Source organism: Mercenaria mercenaria, chromosome 5 (genome assembly GCF_021730395.1).
Source record: "Mercenaria mercenaria strain notata chromosome 5, MADL_Memer_1, whole genome shotgun sequence".
Taxonomy (NCBI): Eukaryota; Metazoa; Mollusca; class Bivalvia; order Venerida; family Veneridae; genus Mercenaria; species Mercenaria mercenaria.
Window position 1 is genome coordinate 72,235,365 of NC_069365.1, and position 22,022 is coordinate 72,257,386.

The following is a 22,022-nucleotide window of genomic DNA, read 5'->3' on the forward strand; positions in this document are numbered from 1 at the left end:
TGCACAATTTCACATTTAATTGTTCTCTACAAGGAAACTAAATCCTTTTGATACTTAATGGCAACACGACTTTGGTTACAATCAGTTTTAGGGATGTTGTGTTGTTGTTTTTTTGTTTGAAAGTACAAACTTTTCCTTTTAGAGAGTGCCTCGCGTACCAAACATAAAATATGATACACTTGAACTCAAATCGGTTTTACCGAAAAAAGGGATATGTTTAAGTTGTATCAAAGTATGAAACTGCTAAGCTGAACACAGTTTTTTTTTCTATATACATGTACATGTAGTTTCTGCAGTGTGTTTAACATTACTTGCAAACATTTGCCTGGCAAATTTTAAGTTCTAAAGTCTTTAAATTTTATGTTAGTGTGACCAGTTCTAGATTTTAGATGTATTTTTATTATGAAAATCATTAAAATAACATTAAGTCATTATTTTATCAGAATGCCCTTACCTTTCTACAGTTTATTACTTATCTAGATATAATTAACATATGTGCATTTGATTTGGTCTGCTACTTCAAAAGATATTCCAGACAGAATTTGATATGGTAATAATTTAATTAGTAAGTGTTAATTAGTATCAGAAAGTAATAAGCCACTGGAGTAGACAAGTACTGGTCAAGTTTTAATGTATGCATGTGTGATATGATTGGTTGAAATATGATGCAGGTGTGATGTGATTGGTTGAAGTATGAAGTGGGCGTGAATGAAAATGTTGCAGAGTTTGGAGGGAAAGTTGAAAGAAGTCAGTTTGGAGTTTGAGTTAGATTTAGGTTTTTGTTTTAGGCACCAGACAGTCAAAATTAGTCAAAATTGATATTTTAAGATTTTGTATGTCATGTATGACAAAATTCAAAATTGTTTGTGTACACACATTTTTTTCATTTGGCTATTTTTTGTTTGGAACTTACTATACAGGCATATCTTAATTAAACTATGACCTTTCTTGTTATTTTCAGCTTTGTTTTCCTTTTTAGTGTAAGCATTATGTGATACCCAAGATATTGTTATAGGCTACAAATTGGCCGAAACCAAAGGAAGGTTTAAAAGAAAATATGAGTAGTAGGTACCTACATATTGAGAAATGAGAGGGGATAGTTGTTTAAAGCAAACTTTTGTATGTGCTATCTTAAACATTCTATCTAAAAGGGAGATTTGTAGATTTATGCTTGGGGATAAGTAAAGGGGTAAAGAGACAATGAGTAGAAGTTATTTGGAGTATAAGAACCAGGTTACAAGGAGTGATTTCAGCAGTACACTGAATCATGATTCTACATTATCCAGATTATTGTAAATCTAGTGATTTTCCAGTATAGATACCTCTTTGTTTCGTTTTGGAAGGGAATACGACTTTGGGGATCACAATATTTATTCATTCATATAGGTTTTGAAGATTCAAACTTTTAGTACTTATTCTTCTTGTAAATAGTCAAATGTTTTAATTGTAATGTTAGTCACAGTAATTGACTCAGAATGTCAGCATAAGTAATAAAATATGCAGATTATAAAAGGTAAATATGTTCTGATAAAGAGAATTCTTTCTTGAACAATGTTTTAAAATGGCATTTTTGAGTCTAGACTTTGAAACATTGATCAGATCCTACAAAAAGTGTATTTAAATAACAAGAGCTGTCCGTAAGACAGCCAAGCTCGACTATTCGAAATATTGACCCAGAAGCAGGAAAATATTACCCAAAAAAGTTAAATATCAAAAGAGTTTTAAGTTCAAAAGTGGGAATAATTTGACCAAAATGCATATCAGTTATGGGACTTGCTGCTATCAACTAGTTTTATAACCCCGAAGGCACATGAGAAGTTTCAATTCAATATCTGCATTAGTTTTGGAGATAGAAACTTGCATGTAAAACTTTAACCAGAATTTTCAAAGTCCAAAAGGGGGCATAATTTGCCCAAAATACATGCCAGAGTTATGGGACTTGATCCAGTGAGGTTAGTAACTGATCTAGAAAAAGAAAAAATAAGTTTCAAATCTATATGCATTTTAGTAATAGCTGTATGTACTTGCACGCAAAACTTTAACCAGAATTTGCTAAGTCCAAAAGGGGGCATAATTTGGCCAAAATGAAGGTCAGAGTTATGGGACTTGATCCTATCAACTAGTTTTATAACCCCGAAGACACATGTGAAGTTTCAAATCAATATCTGTATTAGTTTTGGAGATAATAACTTGCATGTAAAACTTTAACCAAAATTTTCTAAGTCTAAAAGAGGGCATAATTTGCTCAAAAAACATGTCAGAGTTATGGGACTTGACCCAGTGAGGTTGGTAATTGATGTAGAAAAAGAAAAAATAAGTTTCAAATCTATATGCCTTTTAGAAATAGTTGTATGTACTTGCACGCAAAACTTTAACCAGAATTTTCTAAGTCCAAAAGGGGGCATAATTTGGCCAAAATGAAAGTCAGAGTTATGGGACTTGCTGCTATCAACTAGTTTTATAACCCCGAAGACACATGTGAAGTTTCAAATCAATATCTGCATTAGTTTTGGAGATAGTAACTTGCATGTAAAACTTTAACCAAAATTTTCTAAGTCCAAAAGGGGGCATAATTTGCTCAAAATACATGTCAGAGTTATGGGACTTGACCCAGCGAGGTTGGTAATTGACCTAGAAAAAGAAGAAATAAGTTTCAAAGCTATATGCCTTTCATTGATGACTGTATGTACTTGCATGCAAAAACTTAACCAAGGTGTGACGCCGACGCCGACGCCAGGGTGAGTAGAATAGCTAGACTATTCTTCGAATAGTCGAGCTAAAAATGTGTGATATTGTACATACATGTCTATTCATGAACAGTGAGCAGTGACAGTGCAAGGACAGTACAGAGCTGGAAAATGACTAAGAAATGTGGCACAAATATTTAATTGCATATAACAGTGCATGAAAACGTATCTTCAGCTGCATTTTATTGTCTAAGACTACTTTAAGTTGCAAAAGATACGCAAAATTATGGAAGATATGATTTCAAGTTGAACATTTTCTTTTATCACAATTTAATTGCCACAAATAAAAACTGTCGTATTATTGAACTGTGGTAATCATAGAGGATCTATAACATTTGTATGTAGTATAATACGTTTTCTTTTGTATGTATATCTTAAATTTTAATATGATAAAATTTGTTGTTTCATTATGTTGAAGGATATTATTCAAATGTTATTTAATATTACAAATTTGCAGGAGCAAATTCAGTGAGAGAGGGAGAAAATGTGACCAGTTCTAGATTTTAGATACATTTTTATTATGAAAATCATTAAAATAACATTAAGTCATTATTTTATCAGAATGCCCTTACCTTTCTACAGTTTATTACTTATCTAGATATAATTAACATATGTGCATTTGATTTAGTCTGCTACTTCAAAAGATATTCCAGACAGAATTTGATATGGTAATAATTTAATTAGTAAGTGTTAATTAGTATCAGAAAGTAATAAGCCACTGGAGTAGACAAGTACTGGTCAAGTTTTAATGTATGCATGTGTGATATGATTGGTTGAAATATGATGCAGGTGTGATGTGATTGGTTGAAGTATGAAGTGGGCGTGAATGAAAATGTTGCAGAGTTTGGAGGGAAAGTTGAAAGAAGTCAGTTTGGAGTTTGAGTTAGATTTAGGTTTTTGTTTTAGGCACCAGACAGTCAAAATTAGTCAAAATTGATATTTTAAGATTTTGTATGTCATGTATGACAAAATTCAAAATTGCTTGTGTACACACATTTTTTTCATTTGGCTATTTTTTGTTTGGAACTTACTATACAGGCATATCTTAATTAAACTATGACCTTTCGTGTTATTTTCAGCTTTGTTTTCCTTTTTAGTGTAAGCATTATGTGATACCCAAGATATTGTTATAGGCTACAAATTGGCCGAAACCAAAGGAAGGTTTAAAAGAAAATATGAGTAGTAGGTACCTACATATTGAGAAATGAGAGGGGATAGTTGTTTAAAGCAAACTTTTGTATGTGCTATCTTAAACATTCTATCTAAAAGGGAGATTTGTAGATTTATGCTTGGGGATAAGTAAAGGGGTAAAGAGACAATGAGTTGAAGTTATTTGGAGTATAAGAACCAGGTTACAAGGAGTGATTTCAGCAGTACACTGAATTATGATTCTACATTATCCAGATTATTGTAAATCTAGTGATTTTCCAGTATAGATACCTCTTTGTTTCGTTTTGGAAGGGAACACTAATTTGGGGATCACTATATTTATTCATTCATATAGGTTTTGAAGATTCAAACTTTTAGTACTTATTCTTCTTGTAAATAGTCAAATGTTTTAATTGTAATGTTAGTCACAGTAATTGACTCAGAATGTCAGCATAAGTAATACAATATGCAGATTATAAAAGGTAAATATGTTCTGATAAAGAGAATTCTTTATTGAACAATGTTTTAAAATGGCATTTTTGAGTCTAGACTTTGAAACATTGATCAGATCCTACAAAAAGTGTATTTAAATAAAAATGTGTGATATTGTACATACATGTCTATTCATGAACAGTGAGCAGTGACAGTGCAAGGACAGTACAGAGCTGGAAAATGACTAAGAAATGTGGCACAAATATTTAATTGCATATAACAGTGCATGAAAACGTATCTTCAGCTGCATTTTATTGTCTAAGACTACTTTAAGTTGCAAAAGATACGCAAAATTATGGAAGATATGATTTCAAGTTGAACATTTTCTTTTATCACAATTTAATTGCCACAAATAAAAACTGTCGTATTATCGAACTGTGGTCGTCATAGTGGATCTATAACATTTGTATGTAGTATAATACGTTTTCTTTTGTATGTATATCTTAAATTTTAATATGATAAAATTTGTTGTTTCATTATGTTGAAGGATATTATTCAAATGTTATTTAATATTACAAATTTGCAGGAGAAAATTCAGTGAGAGAGGGAGAAAATGTGACCAGTTCTAGATTTTAGATGTATTTTTATTATGAAAATCATTAAAATAACATTAAGTCATTATTTTATCAGAATGCCCTTACCTTTCTACAGTTTATTACTTATCTAGATATACCATATAACCCCGTTTAAACGCCCCCGGGGGCGATGCATTTTACGAAAAATTTGATCCAAACAATGTCAGTAACTCGTATAAACGCTGCACTGACATAACCCGATACGTCATCGTATTGGGAATCTGTGTAAAGTCGCGCGCTGAGTGACGTGATCCAAGTTAAAATCGATCAATACTTACACACAGTAGATTTATTCGTGCCATGCCTGTTGACGTGTTTAAAAGTTTGTGTTAATATTTAGTGTGGTTTTTTTTGAAATTCATTTGTATTGTTATGGAATTGTTATTATCTGGATATTATTGTGTTGGATCTAGGACCAATTTTTGAAGGTAAGATTATTTTATTTTCCCCAAAAAACGTGGGGGGGGGGGGGGGGGGGGGGGGGGGGGGGGGGGGGCGGGGGGGGGGGCGTTAATATGGGGTTATACGGTAACTAACATATGTGCATTTGATTTGGTCTGCTACTTCAAAAGATATTCCAGACAGAATTTGATATGGTAATAATTTAATTAGTAAGTGTTAATTAGTATCAGAAAGTAATAAGCCACTGGAGTAGACAAGTACTGGTCAAGTTTTAATGTATGCATGTGTGATATGATTGGTTGAAATATGATGCAGGTGTGATGTGATTGGTTGAAGTATGAAGTGGGCGTGAATGAAAATGTTGCAGAGTTTGGAGGGAAAGTTGAAAGAAGTCAGTTTGGAGTTTGAGTTAGATTTAGGTTTTTGTTTTATGCACCAGACAGTCAAAATTAGTCAAAATTGATATTTTAAGATTTTAGGCAAATAATACTTTGGAAACTTTGAGAATAATAATCATTATGTACTATGAATTGGAATTATTGAAAAGTGTTATATTATTTACAATGGAATAAAAGAATATTATAACTCTACCACTTGTTTAATAGTAGCTAATTTCCCCGAGAAAAATGAACCCCGGTTATATTAGAAACAGATAAAACAACTGTCCAAACAGATGTTATGCATACTGTGAAATCATTTTTATTCGCGTAGGATGAATTTTCGCGTACTTCGCGCTAGGACCGATGCGCAAATTAAAGACCGTGCTATTATTAATTTTTATTTTATTTTTCATTTCTAAAATTTAAAATGCGCGAATTTAAGCCTGTGCGAAACAGTCCTTTTTCACATTTGCGCAAAATTTGATGCCAGCGAATTTAAATGATTTCACAGTAGTTATATGGTTACAAAAGCACTACTTTCATTACTGCACATGAACTTACACAGTTAGAGTTATAAAGGGAGGTAATAAAAAAGTGGATTCAATAAAATTTTTAACCATTAGTATCAATATTCATTACTTTGACAAATATTAGAGAAAATAATAATTGTAAATCCTAAATATTAGAGAAAACAATTATTGAAAATAGGATTTCACAAGAAATTAATTTATAACAAAACATGTAACAGCCACATTATAAACGAAGGCATTATGAGCATTTAAATCTGACTATATAACCAGTAGTGAAAATGAAAATGAAATATTAGAAATTCATAATGGGAAATAAATCTCTATGTGAAAATCACCCTATCTGCAGTAAGTAAGCAGATCTTTGGTAATCAAAGGCCTGAAATCAGGATAGTGTCCCAGTTTCATACACACAGTGCACAGTCTGGCAAACATTTTTCTTGACAGTAACACATGGTTTTATTACATAGGTAATTTTCCATCAATCAGTCCCAAAGTTCAATGAACTTTCTCTAGGCTTTAGTTATAATTATCTAACTTGCTCAGTGCTGTTATCTGGCTTGGTAAATATTCTCATATCACCTTGACTTTTGTATCTAAAGCAGGGTTATAATGACACTTTTGGTAACAATGTCCTCTGTTAAAAATACATTCTCTGAACTTACTTGTTAGTGATCTACAGAAAACTGGCAACTTTCCGTCAAGAAACAATTAATGCGGACAACTTTCCCCAAGGAACATAATTATGTGAAAGGATAAGACAAGTAACCTCTAGAGGCGATTTAATACACAAGTAAATGATCTATTTTTAAAAGCACATTGCTGAAATGTCAGAAAATGTGACCATTTGAGAGGCATAAACCCTACTCATGGTAAACAACAGCCAGAAAAAAATCATTCAATCCCTTGTATATACAATGTACATGCACAAAACACAAGAAAAATCATGTACCGAGTTTGCTTTTAGGTAAAAAGTTTTGCAAATGGAACTTTGGTGGGCCGGAAGGAAAGTATATTATTTCTTTATTTCTGATACATGTCATGTAATAAAACACAATGTCATACTGAATGGTTTTCCAGTTAATACGCATAAAATATAGACTTACTTGCAAGGAAGTACACGTATAACATCATTCCATTTATAGGGCTCTATACATACAGCACACTGATCAGCCTCTGCCTCAAGCTCCTGTATAAATGAAACCCCATTTTAAATAAATATACACATTATATGCCTGATATTAGTTCTTAACCAAAACCATTTTTGGGTTTTAAAAATTTACTTTTGCAATTTTGTTAAAATATCAACTTTTGCAATTTTGATAAAACGCATCAATAAAATCTCTTTCTTATTACAATATAATACCACAAATGTGACCATTCAGGTCTTGGATTTGGTAAAAAAAAACACCTGAAGCCTGAAAATCTACATTCTACAGCCTGAAATCTTGTTTTTCCAAATTAGTTGTAAAGGGAAATTCTGGCAGTTACAAACGTAAAACATTGACTAGTCCTGAAAAAATCCCAGGTATGAATGCTAGACTACCAGTTCTAAACTATTACCAAGCATAAGAGCCTTATAAAGTGATTCAAAGGCTAAACAAGTCTCCTTTCTTCACTGCACTTGCACCTTATTACGGTTTTTGTGGAAATATGATTTTTTTCCCCATTTTCATGGGTTTCTTTGCAGAATCAATCCTGTTGCAAAATTAACCCTTACCCTGATAATTTCTAAAATGAACTTGTCTATCTTTCAATTTGGACAATACCATTAACTGTTAAAAGGGGTGCTTACCAAAAAGATACTGAATGGTGAACAGTGCAGATCTTGATCAGACTGCACAGATGTGCTGGCTGATCATGATCTACACTGTTCGCAAAGGCATAATAAGTTGTGTCCAGCATGATAAGGGTTTATAAAGAATTTCAACAAAGCGTGTCTCATAATAATCTTTTGACAGGTCACATAGACATTTTGATAATATCTAAGCTAGGAAATAATGAAATCCAATGTCCTTTGTTGTGTATCATATACCCACTTTCACTGACCTTATCTCCAAGTTTGATTGTTCTCTGTGGAATTTTGGCTATCGCTTTCTTTGCAGCATTTGCTAAACGTCTCTGAAAACAGAAATACATAACAAAATACAGTCTCCTTTTAAAACAAGCTACCGTTTTGCTATGGGAAGAAAATATTATCTCATTCTTTTCTTTCTGACTTCCGTGTATATGGCTATATCCTGTAGTAAAAAGCAGTATAAAATGTTTTACAATTGCAAATCATTAATAACATATGTCACAGGGACTAAGATCACAAAATATGAAACTATGACAGTGAAAAATTTCAACTAAAGCTGGAAAAGAAATATGACGCACTGTCTATATAACAAAATTATTTATATTCAAGCCCTAATTCAAGGCCTAATTCTTTTTTTTTTCTCACTTGCACCTAATAATAGGCCATCTTCTGAGGAAATAGATTACTTTACACTGCATTTGATGAATACAATTCATTTACTGTCCCGATATAAATGTTTTCCTTCATTTTTTTCTCTTTATTTAGACCCTGGTAATTTAAATTCCCATGTCAGTCTGATAAAACTCTGACAGACCATTCCCAGCAGAAAGGTTTCCGAAAGCAAAATGTTCATGATCTGGTAATTTATTAATGGAATACTAAGTACTGCTAACTGCAGACATCCATTACAGTCTATCTCCTGTATATATCGCGGGTCACAGCAGGTAGTCGAAAAAACATTCTTAGAGTGAATGGAAGTTGCAAATCAACCTTTAAAGTAATAAAACAGTAAACATGTTTACCAATAAAGTTTACCATATCATTTCTAAACCCTAATACAGACAAGCCTAAAATAACCCGCAGTCAATTTACAATTAACTAGGTATAGATAAATTTGTCTACAAACTACACCAGATTAATGCATCACTGAAAAACATGTTTTGATAAAATTACAGGAAGCATTATGAACTTGACCTCAACAAATGCATAACAACATATCAGTTTTCAAAATCTTTTATTTTTGTTAAATTCATTATTAAACAGAGAAAGTCTTTCCCATTTCAATGTTCATTTCAAACGAAATTCAGAAGCCCTATACCTTATACACGTGTTTTTTAACAAAGAAATCATTTAACTTTGTGAGTACAAAATTCTGTGGTTTTGCCTAAAACAGCTTTTAGTTAGGTATGAATTCATGGATTTCCACTCATCAACATAAAAGAATGGAAACTTTCCATATTTGTTGGGATTCAATTTTCTAGTTTGACACATCCATAAAATCTACGAAAACTTAGCCAGCCCCACCCCCCTCTCCCGCACCCACGAATAGTAACAATAGTGACTTTGACAATACAAGAAACCCAACGAACTGCAATATACATAACCAAACATTCCTCCTGGTTTATGGTCAATCCTAACTTTAATGTTCATTTCCTGACAAGAAAGTCTAATATATCAGTCTATCTTGATCATTTCAAGGACATCCACAAATAAACCAGGAGTGGATCCCCACTTTAAGGTAACCTCATTAGATGCGACATACTTCCAATACTTTCAATAAACCGCAAGAAACAAAGTACTGCCACTAAACTCTGTTCAATTCGAAATATTCAGACAAAGGGAATTATTTCCTTTTAGCTACCATAACATTGCATTGTTTCGACACAGAGCTTAAGTGTGTGGTCTATCAAATTGAACTAAACAAACCACAATCATAGATTTAAACTGTTTGATGGGAAAAAATGATGAATACACATTCATCGATATTCTGCTTAATTAAGTCATGACTGGTTCAGAAACTGAAAATATCAAGTGTGACCTTCAATCAAAATGTCCAATTTCCAAATCAACACTCTACTGGTAACTAGAAGATGCTTTTGTAAACTAGATGTGTGTCCATAGGACACAGGTGCCCCCCACTCCTGCCACTGTAACATGGTTTAAAGGTCCATTACTAAAACCTGAACAAGTATTATAAGAAAAACAGAGTTTGTAGCTGAGACTTCCTATTTACTGACAATATGGCCCACTGCATCAGATCTGACCAAATAGTCATGAATATGTTCAAGAATAACTAACAAAAAAAAAAAAAAAAAATGTTGCCTATGTCAAACCGAAAGTATGTTTTCCGACTGCTTACGAACCCGTCGAGCATCTTCTGATTTTTTCGGAAGAATTCTCCGAAACGAGGCTATAATTTATAAATAGATGCAAAATATATTTTAGCACATGGAATTCAACAATTTTGTAACTCACAAAACCTTCATGAAAATCATTCTTATTTATACAGGTAATAAACAGCTATACTACAAGTTTGCGGGAGGACAATTCAGGCCCTTCCCGAATAAAAGTGTTTTAAGAACTTCGTCTGCAAACTTTTTCAGTTAATCTCTTTTAAGTATAGTTTTAAGAATATAAATGAATAACTGTCTTACACTGCCGAAACAAAATGTGATTGAAATTTACCTAAATACACTGATTTATGTACATATGGCTACATTAATTTAATAAGATTTTAGACATTAAACACATTGTCTTGGCCTAATATATGTCACTGTCAATTTTAAACATAAATTTTGTACATTTCATATTTTTCGTGCAAGTCGTGTATAATAACCATCATGGAAATACAGTTATTTTGTCGCGCGTCGTTAAACGGATATTCGTTTGAAACAATTTTAAAATCATGTGATCCCGAAGAATTTCCGACCGATTACGGAAAAATAATAAACATGAAAGTAGGACAAAATGACCACCCATGTCAGTCTAAGAAAATACAGAAACAATCATTTGTTTCTCTGTTCTTGTGTTGATTTCAAGAGAATATTGCAAGGCTATCATAATGTTTAGTACTATATTACAAAATTTGTAGTCTTTTTTTAAGATTTATGTCTATTCATTTGTCTTTATTTTGCACCTTTAATGACTCAGGTTAAATAATTTTAAAGATACAACATTCCTGTAAAGTTTTGTGACTCTACGTCGAATACTTTAGAGCTACGCGCGACAAAACATTAAAATGACAATATTTTCCTAGGTCAGGAGCCATAACTCCTACACAACTGAATGAATCCGGACACGAAACCCCAGGTGCACAACTGCACATGCTGACTAACATTCCTGTAAACTTTGGTGACTCTAGGTCAAATACTTTTGGAGCTAAGCTACAACATTAAAATGACCAATTTTTAACTAAGTCAGGGGCCATAACTCCTACACAACTGAATGAATCCGGACACGAAACCAAAGGTGCACACCTGCACATGTGACCAACATTCCTGTAAATTTTGGTGACTCTAGGTCAAATACTTTTGGAGCTACTCGCGACACAACATTAAAATGACCAATTTTCTACTAAGTCAGGGGCCATAACTCCTACAATACTGAATGAATCTGGACGCGAAACCCCAGGTGCACAACTGCACATGTGACCAACATTCCTGTAAATTTTGGTGACTCTAGGTCAAATACTTTTGGAGCTACGCGCGACACAACATTAAAATGACCAATTTTCTACTAAGTCAGGGGCCATTACTCCTACAATACTGAATGAATCTGGATGCGAAACCCCAGGTGCAAAACTACACATGCTGACCAACATTCCTGTAAAGTTTTGTGACTCTAGGTCAAATACTTTTGGAGCTAGACACGACACAACACTAAAATGACCAATTTTTACAAAGTCAGGGGCCATAACTCCTACATGACTGAATGAATCTGGACGTGAAACCCCAGGTACACAACTACACATGCTGACCAACATTCCTGTAAAGTTTTGTGACTCTATGTCAAATACTTTTGGCGCTAGGTGCGACATAACATTCTCGGATGGATGGACAAGAGCAAATCTATATGCCCCCACCACTCATGGGGTGGGGGGCACAAAAAGCGCATGTCTCCCCCAATGCATAGTTGTATAGGCAAGATGTCAATAGGGGACATGAGCGAAAGTCAAAGAGACACTGATGGTTGGCTGCAATAGGGATCATCTACTTGGCATGTCCAGTCATCCCACTAAGTTTCAACATTCTGGGCCTAGTGGTTCTCAAGTTATTGTTCAGGCTCCTTGACCTTGACCTTTGATAAAGTGGCCTCAAAATCAATTGGGGTCATCTACTCTGCATGTCCAGTCATCCTATTAAGTTTCAACATTCTGGGTCAAGTGGTTCTCAAGTTACTGATTGGAAAGGGTTTTCTATGTTCAGCCCCCTGTGACCTTGACCTTTGACGGAGTGACCCCAAAAACAATAGGGGCCATGTTTCTACTCTGTAAGTCCTATCAAGGTCAAGTGTGAAGGTTCTAGGTCAAATGGTTCTCAAGTTATTGACCAGAAATAGATTTCCATTTTCTGTCTGCTGTAACCTTGACCTTAAGGATAACATGGTGTAATAGCCATTTTTCAAATCTTGAAACTGGATGGTAATATTTAAATGAAATTTGGTCACTTTAAAGACATTCAAAATTAAAAACTTTTCACTGAGAGATTTTTCAAATTTTATAATTTTTTGGGGAGATGATCGGTATTGAAGTTAACATTGATGCCTATGGGAAATATATAATTTCTTTGATTATGAGAATCTGAACTTAGGTTTTGAGAAATTTTGTGGTAGAAAGCTGCATTATATGATTCTGATACAAATATCAAAAAGAAATCTAAAATTCCCCGTAGGGAAAAGGAGAAAATCATTTTTTCCTGTTTACAGGGGAGATAACTCATGGAAAAAAAAACTAAAATTATCAAGGGAGGTAACCTAAAGGATTTCTTGAGAACTTCTAGCTGTCACTATATAACTTGTCAATATGCACCTTGTTTCTATCATTTGACATTTTTTAAGCTTACATTATCAAGTTGAATGTACACTTTTGGTTAAATTGAGGCCTATTACACCATGTTATCCTTAAACAGACTGACCCCAAAATCAATAGAGGTCATCTACTCTGTATATCCAATCATCCTATGAAGTTTCAACATTCTGGGTCAAGTGGTTCTCAAGTTACTGTCCGGAAATGATTGTACATGACCAGGCCCCTGTGACCTTGACCTTTAACAGAGTGACCCTAAAATAGATAGTGGTCATCTACTCTGCATGACCAATCATCCTTTGAAGTTTAAACATTCTGGGTCAAGTGGTTCTGAAGTTATTGATCGGAAATTGTTTTCCATGTTCAGGCCCCCTTTGACCTTGACCTTTAATAGAGTGACCCTAAAATCGATAGTGGTCATCTACTCTGCATGACCAATCATTCTATGAAGTTTAAACATTCTGGGTCAAGTGGTTCTCAAGTTACAGACTGGAAACAGTTTTCCAGAAATTGATTTCCATTTTCTGTCTGCTGTAACCTTGACCTTTAATAGACTGACCCCAAAATCAATAGAGGTCATCTACTCTGTATATCCAATCATCCTATGAAGTTTCAACATTCTTGGTCATGTGGATCTCAAGTTACTGTCCGGAAATGATAATATTGTTCATGACCAGGCCCCTGTGACCTTGACCTTTAATAGATTGACCCCAAAATCAATAGGGGCCATCTACTTTGCATGACCAATCATCCTATTAAGTTTCAACATTCTGGGTCAAGTGGTTCTCAAGTTATTGATCGGAAATGGTTTTCAATGATCATGCTCCTGTGACATTGACCTTTATCAGAGTGACCCCAAAATCAATAGGGGTCATCTACTCTGCATGACAAATCATCCTATCAAGTTTCAACATTCTGGGTCAAGTGGTTCTAAAGTTATTGATTGGAAATGGTTTTCAATGTTCAGGCCTGTGACCTTGACCTTTGATGGAGTGACCCAAAAAAAAATAGGGGTTGTCTGCTCCAGCAACTCTACCACCCTATGAAGGTTCTGGGTCAAATGGTTCTCCAGTTATTGATTGGAAATGAAGTGTGACGTACGGACGGATGGACAGGGCAAAAACAATATGTCTCCCCCATCTGGGGAAGACAAAATAACCTTGAGCACTGGAGACTTATTTTGTAACTACATTGTTGACAGACTGGACCCACACTGACACTGCATTTTTTTTTTGTTCTGCGGGGATGGTGGCAGGTTCCCTGTTACATAGTATGGGTGCTATAACAACTAAAATAGGGGAAAACTTTTTGTTGTAGTGATAAATGCAATGTTTTTATAAACAGCATTCACTTGGAAGAAAATGACTAAAAATCACACTGACTTGTTTGTGTAGTTTACATAATTGAAGGTAAAACTTTATATTCTTTTTTTTTCCCTGCATAGCAGGCTTAGGTGCTGTGATCTGTCTTTTAAAGTATTCATATCTCTTACATATTTTTCTTGTTAGTTTGCAATTTTAATATACAACAAAAAATCTAATTATTCACACAAAAAAATCAATGATGAAAAAATTACCCATCAAGTCACCTGTGCCCAAGGTTATAAAACTATGTTGGCAGAACTTCTCAAAATGAAACCTTGCTACTGGCCAATTTCACAACTGAGCTCAAATTCAACCAATCAAAGACTTTTATAACCGTGGTCCTGGAACTACACAAATTTTTTAAGCATTATTCTAAGATAGAAACTGCATCAAATATAACTTACACTTAGTCTTTCTTTGGCGTTTGTGTAGCGACATCTCTGTATGTAATAGAAGACGAGCCACGCCAGTGAAATGATGATAAGAACGATGAATGAAATCGACACAAACAGTACAGATGTGTTGTTTAACTGTCCTGGGCTATCTTGTTGTTCGTCCTTCTTTGGAGAATGTGTTATGGTTATGTTAATATTGTTGTGCGTTTTGAGCATGTCCACCAAGTGTTTCCCCTTGTCATATGTTATCAGGATTGCAACCACATCTTGAACTGAAATATAACAAAGAATCCACTATCAAACATTCTGTCATTAAGGTATAGGTCCATGTTTCGGAGAAAAAAGTTCAAACGTCATCAAGTCATAAAAAGAAAGCATTGTTTTTACATGAAATTATAACAGCATTTAAAACATTTATATTATTGTACAAAACCATTGTCAATTTATTCATATATGTATTGAATTCCGAAAAGGGATTACATGAAGGGGCCACACTTCTGGACAGTCCAGCGCCTTTAAAAACTCACCATCTTTAAAAAGCTGTTACATGTCTTTATTTTGATGCATTTGCAACATCGTGCAAGTGTTTAAACTTTACATAACTAGGTAAAACATCGTTTTGACAATTGTTTACATTTATTTCTTTACATATGACATTCTTATTTAAAGGGAGACAACTCATTGAGAATATTTTGAGTATCCAACTCCGTGGGACAGAACAGTTTAACATGTATAGGACAGATAAGATGTGTGTCAAGATACTGTTCATTCGCTAAAAAATCTGTTGTTTTTGTGATATACTGCTAAACCTTAAAACATTGCTGACTTGATATATAAAAGAGGGCATTGAATATCCAAGCAGTTAGTGATCAAAATTGCAACTACCAATTTGAACTGATACATAAAAGACATTCTGTCATTCCTCATGTTGAACTGATAAAAGGATATACAATAGGCAGCAACTACATAATTAATATGTAAAAGTGAGAAATATTAAAACATTCTTATTCTGTCATCAAGACTGTACATTCCTTGTCTTTAATACTGAAGGGGATAAAAGCAATAGAGCTTAGAATTACTAAAGGTTAAAGATATAGGGCTCCACAAGTACATGTATTGTATACAGGAGATCAATTGTATACATGGATATATATCTAATAAATCTACATTGTACAAAAAATGCATTTACATGAATGATACGAATGTCTCTGATTAATCACAATCAACCACAATCTGTTACATATCTTAATTGTATTTAGGACCTACATATATAGTATAAGTTTAGAGAAAATTGTTTGCTTTTTGTTTTCGTTTTGTTGGGTTTAATGTCGCACCGACACAGCTACAATTTAAAATGTACAAATGTATAAATAGGACATATGGCTTTGATGGTAGAGGAAGACCCCAGGTGCCCCTCTGTGCATTATTTCATCATGGACGGGCACCTGAGCAGAACCACCGACCTGCTGTAAGCCAGCTGGAGCCCCATTATCTACCGACTAGGGATCTTAAAAGGCTGATTAATATTTTAGGGGAATCAAATTCACACAATTATATGCAGTACTTTGCCATTTTTTTTGTGTTCACTTTCTGTTCATAAATTAATAATATTCTAAATGGATTGAAATATTTCTTATTACAAATTAATGTGTAATTTCCCTTTTACGCGTTTAATTGATTCTACTCTTTATCCATTGATCTACTACAGTACAGGATCAGATAATGATTTATGTCCCGCTAACAGCAACTATTACTGTAAAACACCAGTTGGCAATTTGCTCAATAACAACAAAAAGAGGTTGCATGATCTATATATATCTGTTATATAGGACGTAAATAAGCATCATTGTTTAGCATTATGCATGACCTTGACAATCGAACATTCCTGTCTGGGACACGAGGTGAAACTGTGAAGATGTTTACTAAATACATACAATGTACAAGCGCAATAGTACACTCAAATGCACGGGTGTATAATTATCTTACTATACCCTAAGAAACACTGACTGAGAAATTCTGGCTCAGAAAAAAAACATTTTAAAAAAAGATTTTTGGTGTGTGTTCCACTATGTCAACCTGGGGTCAATTCTGTCATTTTATACTCATTTTTCTTATAATGCTTCTTAAAGTTGTTTTTGTAATTTTGTATATCTAAACATGTATGTTATTAGTTATGTAGTTGTACTCGCCACCATTTAGATTACTGAGATATGGCATTTAGATTACTGAGATATGGGGAAGTTCTTGATATAACACTGTGTTGGGTATTTTGAACATTGTACATTGTACAATGTACATCACTGAAATATAAGAAGATAAAGTTTTACAAGAAACAACAAACAAGAGCTGTCAGTGGACAGCGCGCTCAACTATTCTCAGTGCTTGATAGTATAATATAAGCAATAAGTAAAACTTTAACATTACAATAAGCATATTCTAAGTCGAAAAGGGGCCATAATTCAGTCAAAATGCTTGATAGAGTTGCCTCCTCCTATTTACAGACTGGGGTTATGATGGTAAACAAGTATGCAAAACATGAAAGCAATATCTCAATGGACTTTGAAAATATTTGGGGTGGTACACAAACTTTAACATTTGTTTGACGCTAATGCTCACGACGACGCTGGAGCAAGTAGGATAGCTCCCCTATTCTTCCTATAGTTGAGCTAAAAACAACATACAAACCCCTACAAATCGACTTAAGAAAAGGTGAAAGCAACAAAAAAAATTATCTACATGTGTGTTCTAAATCAATTGCATTCTTCACATGGTAAAAAGTTATTGTAACAAACAGGTGGGCATTGAGGGCAGAATCTCTTTCATTTTTATCAGTCTTCCTACACACACATATGGTGAGCATTAAAGACATATCATTTCTGCACCAGCAAACACAGCAACAATAAAACATAACATTGCTGGCAACCAGCCCACAAATTCAGAAGTAAAAGATACAGTTGTTATATAAACAAACACAAAACATTGTATTTGAAGGCTGAAGCTGCTACATAATATAAATACCAAAATAAATAAATAATTGTTATTCATGTACAGTACACATGTACGAATGTTTGATTCATGAGCAGCTTGTGACATGGAAATTTCAATGAAAAACATTTATTTTCATAAAAAGACATTATTAGCTTCTGTCTAAATCACTCTTTCTTCATCAAATACTTTTGCAAACATTTTTTTTTCACAATATAACTTATATAAGTAAGAATGACCTTGACACCAATCATGAATGGCAGTTAACTGACTGACCTTGACCCCAATGGACTTATTCTAAAATAACATATGTTTATACTAATTCATTTTAGCTCAACTGTGATGAAAGCTTCAAGCTTATCATTCTTTAGTCTGCTTCCTGGAAAAACCAGTACTGGTGTCATATGAGAAGGCATGGTCATGACCCCAGTGGGGTTCAAACACACGACCCCTGTGATGAGAAGCTGACATCTTAACCACTAGACCAGCTCCCCGTACTGGAAAATCTAAATTGATTTTTCATGACAAACAACAGCAGTTCAATAATTAGTATACAATGTATTGTGTCATAAATATTAACAAATGAAACAGCCTGCCAGCCTATGATGTCATCACTGCCTTGGTTACAGTGAACCAACTTTGAGGTGAGTACCGGGTACTGTGACCCAATTTCCAGACAAGAGTCATTCTTAAAGCAGCTTAAACCTGTATTGTCTGCCAATACATGTACCTTCTCAAAGAATGTAGGGTCCATCATGTTTTGAATGCTGTGATACATGTATCTGGTACAAGTCTGGAATTTGCAGGGAATACAGCTTAGTGGTGAAATCACTAGTCCCTCACCACTGACAGGCCTTTCTTTATGCTGATTTTAGGGCCGAAATTCGGCCCCATTTCCCAATCTTAAAAGTATACTTTTTTCCCCACCTTCGCCAAAAATTCTCCATGCAAAAAAAAAATGAAATTAGCTTTGATTTTCAGTCCTGATTTTAACAACTTTTCAGCAAATATATTCCTCCAAACAATGATTTTGCGACGTAAATTTCCCCTCCAAAAGGGACCTGGTACCCTTCCCCAAATTTACAAAAAAAGGGCTGACTGAATTTGAAACGTCAGACAAAGAATGTGGAATTCTTTGATGTCTATGTGAAGAAAAGTTACCAAGTGACTGTGCAGTTGGTTACACACATGTACAATGCTGCGTGCTTAAATTATATATGTACACTAAGTACATGTACTAGTCTACGATATGCAAAAACAATATTTTATCATTGAAGTCATTAACTTCAAATCATTTTTCATATAATTTCACATACTGAAAAGGTGACTACAGAGGTGTTATTTTGCAATTACATAAAGCAAAGAAGTATAAAATACACAGAATGGCAACTGACTGTAATCTCGCGTGAGCTCGTGTCAGAGCGTGACTCGGCGTTATCTTACTAAAAACAAACATCGGCGAGCATGGAGTTACAATTTGTACCTTTAAAACTACATTTAAAATACATGTTAGCTTCTAAAACAAAATTTTGCGAAAATGGCAAAATGAAAGTGAAAGTAGAGCTGTCAAAATGACAAAATACTGCTATATTAAAGAAAATATATATGTTAACCATATTTCATTACTGGGAGTACCTAGGTAAATATGTTACACACATAACCAAACCAAAGTTAAAGAATAAATACTTTCGAAAAAGGAGTTAGATAATTTGTACAAAATAGAACATTGACAGTCAAAGTACATATGTAATTTTAAACAAAATGCGTATTCTCAAAGAAGTTTACCTTTGTATAAAGTATTTCCTACTTCCTCTGAATTAACTGCACCAACTAGTAATGGACTATAAGGGACAAATTTCCAAAATCAAAATTCACCCGAGGGGTGGTCTCCAAACACTTTTGATGAACCTTAAAGAATTTATCAAATTATGTTCACTTTTTTGTTTATTTTCGTTTTCTATGTATTTAAACTAAAAAGTCACAACAGCACATTTTATTTGATATGGCAACTATTCTAGAAAGCCAAAATTCCATAAACCAACTTGATGGATTTAATCAGTTTACTATCTGGAAATCCTCCCTACTTTTTTTCAAGATTTTCTCTGTCACTCTGTGCACACATTTGTGACAATCACAAAATTTTAGCAGACAACAAAAAAATTAATCATCCTTTCCTAGAGTGTAAATATCAGGCCATGACACTTCCCTAAAACTGCCTTATGTGGCAGCAACAAAAAGCACTATAGTACATGTAAATTAGCGGAGTATACACAGTAACCAAATGTACATAATATTATGCTAGCAAGACATTTCGACCCCAAGACATTTCGACACCAAGAGACAATTCGACCCCAAGACATTTCGACCCCATTCAATGATATGCCTGAAAACATCTAAGAATGCTGTCATTATTATAATTAAGCTTTAATCTATAGATAATTGAGCAATTTCAAAATGTAATAACGCTTAATTAGCAATTAAAATGTTAAAATACGGTTATTTTCACGAAAATAAGAATTTTTTTACGAAAATGAGCCATATTTGTCTAAATTTCTTTTTTTTTTTTTCTAAAATTATTTTTCTAATTTCTTAAAGACTTTATTAGTACAATCATGCCTTTATATGAGAAATGAGTGATTTTTATCTCACAATAACGAAATAATCATCATTTATAAATTTTACAAAAATAACGGGATTTATATATATCAGCCGCTTTTATTACGTAAATAATTTAAGAACAAATCGTTCTGATTATCTATCTTAAAATAACCTTTATTTAACATATTTTCATACTTGGTGTTTATTTATATTTTCAAATCATCTTAAAGACTATTTTAGTACACAGCTATATTTAAAAAAAAATAAGATTTTTAAATCATGGGCCAATTTAGCTGATTTTAATTCATAACTTTAACATGTCCAAAACATTGTGGAATGATACTTATTTCACTTGGGCATTGATTACATTTTACTCGGACTTTATCATAGACTCCCTGTATAAAATCTCGAAGTTTTAACTAAAATAAAGGTATCAAATCGAAATAATATTTCAATGAAACTTCAATGTTTTGTTGTTTGTAGCATCATTTGGAGCATGTGCAGTGAAAAATCTTGATTTGATTTCTTAAATTGTGTGATATTTATTTCTAAAGTCACTATATGTTCATTGTAAAAATACCTCGTTATACCCAAGTGGAAACTGGCAGGTACTCTAAAATGCAGCTCTCTGATTGGTCAGCTAGAACCCCTAATGTTCTGTGATGTCATGATAAAGTTATGAATTATGAAAATAACTTTAATAAAGTCACATCTTTAATACCTCTTTATTTATTTATTTATTTCAACCAAATATAAATAATTATAATGTAACTCAAAGAAGTTTAAGATGTCACTATCTTCATTACATTGATATTTAAAATCATAATCAGAAAAAACGTGATCTTTTGATTGGATTATCACACCTTGATTAATTGTTTGTTGATATACAGCACGTGTGCGCATTGCAATTAACAATCAATTAAGCGATTGTGGTGACATCGATATTTATAAACATGTGTCAACATTATCTTTAATTTCGGCGAAAATGTAAAGAAAACAATAGGAAATTAAATAACACATTGCTTATTTTCGCATTTAATGTTATTTTCGTAAGCGATTTTGACGCACACATAAAGTATTTGCTTTACAGAATATAGAATATGATTTTTGTTATTTACAACTGCTCTTTTCTTTTCTATGAACGACATTCCTTCCAGTTGTAAAATATCAAACATGAAATCCCCGTTACCGCAAAATATAAGAATATATGAGTACTGTTCTGTTAAAACGGGGAAAAAAATATTATCATATTTCATATCTGTAAAGAAAATGTGGCAGCCGTATTACTTTTTTCTGTATTAAATATTTTAGCAAATACACGTGATTTAGAGTATGATTTTAAAAGTATGATTTTAGCAACTTCACACATTAAACCGGAATCCATCTAAAAAACCGGGATACACCGGAATACATTTTCCATAACGGGATACACCTGTATTTTGTAAGTTAAAGGTATTTTTGAAGTTTTTTTAAATAATTCAATCATATATATCATAAATGAATAAAATACGACGAAAGGAAAATAAAATACGTTCACGCAAAATTTCCATTACCGAAATACACCATTAATTTATTAATAAATGGTAT

The 22,022-nt window shown here is 33.3% G+C and overlaps 1 protein-coding gene across 2 annotated transcripts in view; it reads right to left on the reverse strand.

Moving 5' to 3' along the window:
* The window catches only part of LOC123557593 (RING finger protein 150-like), a 60,710-nt gene that overhangs the window by 18,635 nt on the left and 20,053 nt on the right, over nucleotides 1-22,022 (reverse strand). For both annotated transcript variants that reach the window (XM_045349147.2, XM_045349148.2), the window contains exons 2-4: nucleotides 14,862-15,124; nucleotides 8,322-8,393; nucleotides 7,379-7,461 (exon numbers count right to left, since the gene is read on the reverse strand). In XM_045349147.2, coding sequence (XP_045205082.2) covers nucleotides 7,379-7,461; nucleotides 8,322-8,393; nucleotides 14,862-15,124 — 418 coding nt within the window. The remainder of the gene's footprint in view (nucleotides 1-7,378; nucleotides 7,462-8,321; nucleotides 8,394-14,861; nucleotides 15,125-22,022) is intronic.